The sequence below is a fragment of the Silurus aristotelis genome (assembly GCF_946808225.1).
Source record: "Silurus aristotelis genome assembly, chromosome: 8".
NCBI lineage: Eukaryota > Metazoa > Chordata > Actinopteri > Siluriformes > Siluridae > Silurus > Silurus aristotelis.
In genome coordinates this window covers 9,218,319-9,226,753 of record NC_139581.1, presented here as the reverse complement: position 1 = coordinate 9,226,753, position 8,435 = coordinate 9,218,319, and the positions used below count along the sequence as shown (strand labels likewise).

The window sequence follows — 8,435 nt, the reverse complement described above, 5'->3', positions numbered from 1 at the left end:
ATAGATACACACACACACACACACACACAGAGTATACTTACACTGGATTTTATTCATCCATCACCTAAATAAACATTATTAGAAGAAATATAAGAGGTAAAATGTCAAAGTGGCAGCAAGAGGTGAATAGTTACCTTAATTGATCAATCATTTTCTTTCTATCTATCTATCTATCTATCTATCTATCTATCTATCTATCTATCTATCTATCTATCTATCTATCTATCTATCTATCTATCTATCTATCTATCCAGTTTTCTTTTTACTTTCTTATTTACAATTGGTGCATTTTTTTTCTTAAGAATGAACTAATGCCAATCGGCAGTAAAACAAACATGTGGTTGGAACAAAATAAAATATAATCTGGACTATTTAGACCAAAGGACAGTTTTCCACTAATCTAGTCTCCATTCCTTATATTTTTGGCTCAAGCAAGCATGTTCTGCTTTTTGTTGTTCTTCTCCAATTCGACCTTGAGGGCCTGACTAATGAAATATGTGGGTTACTTGAACTCTAAGGCTGGTTATTCTAATAAACTTCGAATAAAATTATCCTCTGCAGCAGAGGTAGCTCTTGATCTTCCTTTTCTGGGATAGTTTTTATGAGAGCCTGTTTCATCATAGTGTTTGATGTTTTTTCGGATTGACCGATCTTCATTTCTTAAAGTGATGATGGATCGTACTTTCTTGTTAATTTACAAAGGGTTTTTTTTTTTCCATTATGTGGATTTGTACACTAGTTGTACTGGCACATTTACTCTGCAAAAGACAGCTGGTGGTCTAAAGCATGTTAACAAGGCAGGAAATGTCACAAATTAACTTTTGACAAGGCTCATCTGTATATTAAAATCCATTCCTTGTGACTACCTCGTGAATCTGAAGGAGAAATGTTTTCATAGCTAGCATCAAAGCTAAATGTGGCTACTTTAGACAATCCAACATATAAAACATCTTGTTTTTTTTTTATACACAATATCATACGTATTCATTCATAGTTTGGATGTCTTCGGTATTAATGTACAATGTCGAAAATAATCAAAATACCAATAAATAAAAAAAAAAAAAAAAAAAAAACAGAAAGTCTGTCAAAACCCTAAACCCTCATTCCTACATTTCCCACAATCCTTTGCGGGACCGTCATGAAATCCGCCATATTGAGATTTTCAGAACGCGCTGGCGAAGGGGAGCAGTATCCACAACACAGAAAAGGGTAAGTGTGTAAACAAGCTCGGTTTAAGCCACATTTACGCGCTTTTTGGTTCCCAGAAAGACTTTATGATAAACAGTCAGTGTATTAGACCATTTTCCCGACTGTTACGGAGCTCATTTCTCCCGCACGGTCATGTATATGATGCTAATTAAAGCTACAATGCTTAGCTGCATTAGCAAGGTTGGTTCGCCGTCGTCGTTCCGTAACTGCGATTTTTTTCTTGACAGCGCAATACAAAGCGGCAACACATCCACATTTTCACCGACGTCTACAACGTCTGTGGACTTTTACAATTAGTTCACGGTCAAATGCACACGTATAGGACATGTGTGTCCGGTTTGTTGTGTTTTTTTTTAAGACCTTTCTGCGTATTTGCTAACACAAAGAGTTGAGAAGCTTCCCCCTCTGACTGGTATTAGCTGAAGACTCTGCCTTTTCTGTGTGCTTCCCCTAATAATACTGAGCAGACTGTCATTTTTCTGTTTTAACCCACCTGAGTAATCCCTTTCGAGCATTACATTAGATTAAGGTGGGTGTACGGGTGTAGGAAACCACCCAGATGTGCTTTACAGGAGGGTTGAGGGGGCAGATTGGGGGGAAACACTGGGCTGATTGATCCAATGTTTAGCAAAAATATAATTTTGGTTGTAATGTTACTATTATCATAGGTGCAGCTTGGATCTAACTTGTAAACCAACCTGATTCCTCATTAATCTGAAATTTATGAGGAAGGATTTGACAGGTTTTGAAAAAGGCTTTTATTATGGATTTCAGGATTGGAAGAATTATACATGTGGATCTGCTTATTATGGTTGACCACGATCCAGACGTACGAGTATGAATGTCACCATTCTAGACGTGAATCATTGTGTTAATGAGTGTTTCCTCTGTTCCGCCTGTCAGAGAGGTGATTTTTCTCGGCATCAGCCCGGAACGATGACTCAGACCGTGCAGACTAACGGGGTTCAACCCCTCAGCAAGACCTGGGAGCTCAGCCTCTATGAGTTACAGAGAACTCCACAGGTAAGAGTGTGGGTGCCAAAACTTTAAATGATTTATCCCAATTGACAAAGTACATTTACATCCGATTAGATTAGATTCAACTTTTTTGTCATTGCACAAGGCATTTGTGGCATTTGGCAGATGTTATTAGAGTTGTTATTAAACTGAGCAGTTAAGTGAGCAAGGGATCAAAAGTGGTTCTGGGATTCGAACTTGTAACCTTCACATGAGAAATCTGCATCTTATTCACAGAGATACCACAAATGATATTATTTGTTTATGTAGTACCTCTGTTTCTTTCATGATTTACATTCCAGAAAAATAGTTTGCATATAAAAAACCCTGGGATTTGACACAGTAAAGGACTTCAGTTTCTATGGGAAACTAAAATAATTATATTTATATAATAATAATTATTTTTTGCAAAACATACAATCATAAATATGTTTACATGTACCCTCCAAAAAACCCAATAAAACTGTAATCATATTGGATTATGGCTCTGTTCTTGACTTTAATATCATTGTGCAAGAAGATAAACACAAACTGGAACTTAAATTGGAAAAGGCTAATGATTAATATGTTTGAAAGTACACTGACACTAGGTATTACTGCAGTCATTAAACAGTCATTACCAAAGATTTCTGGGGTTAATCTCAATGGTTGCTGTTCCTCTTCAATCAGGAGGCCATCACAGATGGTCTGGAGATCGCAGTGTCCCCTCGTAGCCTACACAGTGAGCTGATGTGTCCCATTTGCCTGGACATGCTGAAGAACACTATGACCACCAAGGAGTGCCTGCACCGCTTCTGCGCAGACTGCATCATTACAGCGCTCAGATCCGGGTGAGTAACACACTGTTAAACACAAACAGCACCCTTCTTTTTCTTCTGTAGATTGGACAATGTAACATCTTGATAGAAACCTGTGCTTTCAATAATGTACTGACCAAAAATTCCAGCACCTATTAATAGGTCAGGTCAAACATGGTGTAAAAATAGCTATAGATAGCAGTTTGTGGAGAGTAAAGTCGACAGCGTGTGGGATAGTTTTGAACCTACTTCTATTTTTTTTATAAGCACTTATTGAGCATGTATTTGTGTGTGGATAAGGTGTTAAAGATAACCTAGTAGTTAGTGTGTGACTGTAAAAAGCATAGAAATTATCAGGTCAAACCACACATGATATAAAACATAAAAGAAGTGGGTGGGGAATAAAACGCAGTAGTTCTTAAATAGACCTAATTTTGCTTGTGCATGATTTCTTTAGCAGAATGAATTTCACGTAACAGTAGACAGTTATGCGTCATTCAGCGTAAGTCTTGTTATGAGTAACCTGGCATCCTCATTCACGCAGGAATAAAGAGTGTCCGACATGCAGAAAGAAGCTGGTATCAAAGCGCTCCCTCCGTCCTGATCCGAACTTCGATGCCCTGATCAGTAAGATCTACCCGAGCAGAGATGAGTACGAGGCACACCAGGAGCGAGTGCTGGCTCGCATCAGCAAACACAACAACCAGCAGGCTCTGAGCCATAGCATCGAGGAGGGCCTTAAGATCCAGGCTCTGAACAGGTCGCTACAAACCGAATTATTATAAATGTCTATTAGAAATATAGAACATGTTTGAAACATCAAACACTATTTGAAGTTTTGGTTAAACTGTATAGACTTGGGATTTTCTATCCTTTTGACATGTCTATGTTTGAGTTCAGTTCTGGTGGGGGATTTTACCATGGTGCAGTTTATTTGGAAGGCATAACCATGTCGAGTTTTCACGGTTAATTGTGGTCAAACAGAGGGCCTTGCTCTACATTCACAAAATTCCTAGTGTCGTTTGATTGCAGATTTAGTGACAGACGTGGATTGCTGATACATCAGGGGTAAAAAAAAAATATATATATGTATATACAGTTTATATAAATGTTTATTTATTTATTGCCAGCTAATCCATACTTGGAGAATTCTCTTTTTCATGATTTCTCTATGGGCCTATTTATTTAAAAATCACCTTCTACAATTTTTCCGAATATGGAAATTTGCAATTTCCCTTTCTCACCTTCAAAGCTGTGCAATGTTAAACTGTGTAAAGAAATAGAAAATGACCCAAAGGCATCAATTTCACTCAGATTAAGGCTGCACGAGTTCATATCTCACACCCAATGCCCTAGTATCCTAGTGATGAGAGGAAGTGTTTGCAAGTTCTGGGATCTCGTCTGCATTCAAAGAAAAAGTCTACACTATTACACATGTGCCATATACACCGATTAGGCATAACATTGACCACCTGTCTAATATTGTGTTAGTCCATCTTTTGCTGCCAGTCCTGGCCTTTCAGCATTAACAATGAGCCTTGACCCTGTCACTGGTTCACCACTGTTTTTTCCTTGGACCACTTTTAATAGATACTGACCACTGCAGATTTTTCCCGCTTCTAAAACGCCAACTTTGAGAACAAAATGTTCAATTGCTGCCTAATGTATCCCACCCACTAACAGGTGCCATGATGAAGAGATAATCGGTGTTATTTCCTTCACCGCTCATAATGTTAGGCCTGTTGGTGTGTATACGCATGCAATTTAGATTTAAAATGTTTGTACATATCAATAATCTTTCATATTTCATTTATTTACATCTTAACAATTGTGAAGGGAATTGGGTGAATGCAAAATTAAAATGCATTTCCAGGAAATAATAATTGATATTTTTTATTAGTTTTTGAAGGTAAAAGTATTTGTGCTTCTGTGACATTTTCTTTTCTTTTTTTTTTAATGTTTTTTTATGGATCTGCCCTTATTCATCCAGACTGCAGCGAGGGAAGAAACACCAGATTGAGAACGGCAGCGGGGCAGAAGACAATGGCGACAGCTCGCACTGCAGTAATGCCTCTGTTCACAGTAACCAGGAGGCAGGACCAAGCATCAAACGCACCAAGACCTCAGACGACTCGGGCCTTGACATGGACAACACTACAGAGAACGGAGGTGGGGACACAGCTCTGGATGGAGCCAGCGAGATCGAGCTCGTCTTCAGGCCTCATCCTACTCTCATGGAGAAGGAGGACGCTGCCCAAACCAGGTAACTAAAAAAAAGTTTGTACACTAACATAGTCTCTATAATGATTCTGGTGAATTATTTTGACCGTCATACAGAGGTCACGGTCGAGTCATTTCGACCCCGTGAGTAGCAAGATGAAAAAAGAACGCCTTGTTTTGAGAAATCTGATAAAAAAAAGGAGATGTGTCTTAGCTTGTATTTTGAATCTCACCTATTTACACACACACACACACACACACACACACACACATACACACACATACACACACATACACACACACACACACACACACACACACACACACACATCTAAAATGAGATGAAAGTGTCCACATTCATTTGCTCATGTTGTGTAGGTTTATCGACTTTATTTTCCCCCTTGCAATTAGGTACATTAAGACCTCGGGCAACGCGACAGTCGACCACCTCTCAAAATACCTGGCTGTGAGACTCGCACTGGAGGAACTGCGCAAGAACGGAGAGGCCAGTCCCATCAATGTGGAGGCTGCCAGTGAGAAGCAGTACACCATCTACATTCCCACAGCCAACAACCAGTTCACAGTGAGTGATTTCACATCATGTTCAGGGTCTTTTTCTTACTCGAGGGTTGCAGGATATTTTAAGGTTCAGTCAGCTGATCCACTGTAAGCCTGTCATGTGTCTCTCTGTCTCAGGTCCTCAATGGCTCCTTCTCCCTTGAGCTGGTGAGCGAGAAATACTGGAAGGTCAACAAACCCATGGAGCTGTACTTTGCCCCGACGAAGGAGCACAAATAAATCCAGCAAGATTTAAGGCTCTGGGATGGACTGGTGGATGTTCTTTTGCTCTCTCTCCTCCTTTCTCTCTCTATCTTTCTCTAGTCATGGAGCCCTTGCTCCTTAACAACTGTGGCTGCTTTTTTTAATTGTCTTTTTTGTAGGAAAACTGGCCCAAGGGATTATAGATTCAGGGGGAGGGGAGACTTCTGGGAGACATACTGGTATTTGATACATTTTTCCCCCTCTTTCCATTAAGTTCAGTTTAGTGTCCCATATTGAGCAGCAGTCTGTTATGGACAGAAGTCTGACGTCGCCTTCTAAGGTTCATATCTAATAATACACCACCACCACCATGTAAACGTGTGTTTTCATTCATCGTGATTGTTCAGCTTTTGGGAATAAATAACCATCCATGACGTTCACTGTCAACGGCAGCCAATGGCAATATCTTCTCACCTAATCGAAACCAGTGAGATCTCCCAAGCTGTTAGAGATCCTAAGTGCATTTTAATGACCGACCGCTCCTCTTATATAAGCATTTACGAAAGCTGACTTGCCTTTTTTGCCACTGTGTTGAGGTTAATATGAAGACTTCATCTGGTCTGCACCATCCATGCCCACATCACACCACATCAACATAATACTACTGTATATTTTCAGCTGGCTGTATTGACCTTCGACCTTGTACATATGCCATCAGTAAGGCATCTTGGAAACCATCGACCCGTGACACTTCGTGAGCTGTCAGTTGTACACCGAGACGGAGCCGAGTTTTGATATAGGCGTATTTCATAAAAGAAAACACCATTCATGACCAAATTTTTAGAGCATGAACTATTTTTAGGTGGACACCATTTGCATAAGTATGCGTTTATGTTGATGTTTTGGGGGAAAGATGTATACCACATTTGTTTGGAAAATAAAAGACAGTATGCAAGTGGCGCACTGAGAGCTTTTGTAATGTAGATTTGGAAATCTCCTTCACAGAATATTCATTTTATTACTTGTCATTAATAACTCATTCTATTATTGAACTCTTTAATTGTTTCGTTACTTACTGCTTATACACTGATCATGCATAACTTTATGACCACCTGCCTAGTATTGAGTTTGAGCTACAGGAGCTCGTCTGTTGGATCGGACCACACGGACCAGCCTTCACTCCCTACGTGCATCAGTGACTTTTGATAGATACTGCTGACTACTGCATATCAGGAAACACCCCACAAGAGCTGAAGTTTAGGAGATGCTCTGACCCAGTCGTCTAGCCATCACAATTTTGGCCCTCAAACTCGCTCAAATCCTTTACGCTTGCCCGTTTTTCCGGACACATCAAGTTTACTTGCTGCCTAATATAACCCACCCAGGTTTAGCTTTGTGTCTCAAAGAGTTTGAGCTTGACACAGTAATACTATTTCCAAACAGTAAGATTTAGAAAATAGCAATTGTGAGAGTTGTACTGATGAAGAAAGAGATGCCAACTGCACAATGCCAACGTTTCCAGATGAAACTAATAAAGGTAATCCAATTCAAAGAAAACAAAAAACAGGCTTAAGGACACTCAATGGTATGTGAGGTGGGACAAGAAATAATAATATTATAAACAGAAACGAAAAATTAAACAGGCTTTTGATTGCTTTTATCCACTGCTGCTTTCCCTGAGCATGTTGGTGAGCCCTCTTGCTGTGTGTGGTCAGTACATACACAGCAGGGATGGAGCTGAGGAGCATGGATGGAGCTGGACCAGCAGAAATGAGTGCTTATTAGGAACACAGTGTGCTGGATCCACCCCTGGCAGGCCGCTGCCTAATGCCTAAGCTAGAACTTGTGTATTTGTGTGTGGACTAACTGCATTTACAAGTTATTCCTTTAGAGCCATAACTGCTCTGTATAGTATCAACAGACTTGGTTAGGATATTTCTGATCCTGTACTTTAACACATGACCAATTAGTGCACATTGTGCTTTGCGTAAACATACTGGGACGTCATTATCATGAAGTGGCTGATCTGATCTTTAATACTGAGATTATATTTAGTGTCCATAATATAACAGTGAGTCTGGGGCTCTCTACTGTTTAAAGTACTTGAATTTGTGAAGGATTTGCTAGAGGACAGAGTCATGGGTCAGAGCTCAGCAGCCTCTCCGGAGCTGCCTTTTCTTCTCACGGCTGCCTGCTGTGCTGAGGTCCAGTTCCGGCATGATTTACGAGCACGGCTGACGTTTTATTTTAATCTAAACAACAATAAATAGTGGCTAAATTTAGAGTGTTTTCATCTAAATATACACATGAACACTGTAATTCCCCCTGCAGCAAAGTGGACCACAGTTTTGAAACTCAAAGTGAGAAATCAAAAGTTACTGTATACCTTCATACTGAAAAGAAATAAGATGATAATGTTTAAATATATAA

At 39.7% G+C, this 8,435-nt stretch overlaps 1 protein-coding gene across 2 annotated transcripts; it reads left to right on the top strand.

The window, feature by feature from the left end:
• Positions 1 to 1,110: 1,110 nt before the first annotated feature.
• rnf2 (ring finger protein 2) lies at positions 1,111 to 6,960 on the top strand. 2 transcript variants are annotated; one of them, XM_083547682.1, is made up of 7 exons: positions 1,111 to 1,209; positions 2,113 to 2,232; positions 2,896 to 3,056; positions 3,568 to 3,783; positions 5,014 to 5,286; positions 5,655 to 5,826; positions 5,940 to 6,960. In XM_083547682.1, exons 2-7 carry the CDS (start codon positions 2,146 to 2,148, stop codon positions 6,039 to 6,041), a joined length of 1,011 nt encoding a protein of 336 aa, XP_083403808.1. In that variant the 5' UTR covers positions 1,111 to 1,209; positions 2,113 to 2,145; the 3' UTR covers positions 6,042 to 6,960. The 2 variants fall into 2 exon arrangements, with proteins under 2 accessions (XP_083403808.1, XP_083403807.1); XM_083547681.1 differs by having other exon boundaries at positions 1,203 to 1,389.
• The last annotated feature ends 1,475 nt before the right edge of the window (positions 6,961 to 8,435 follow it).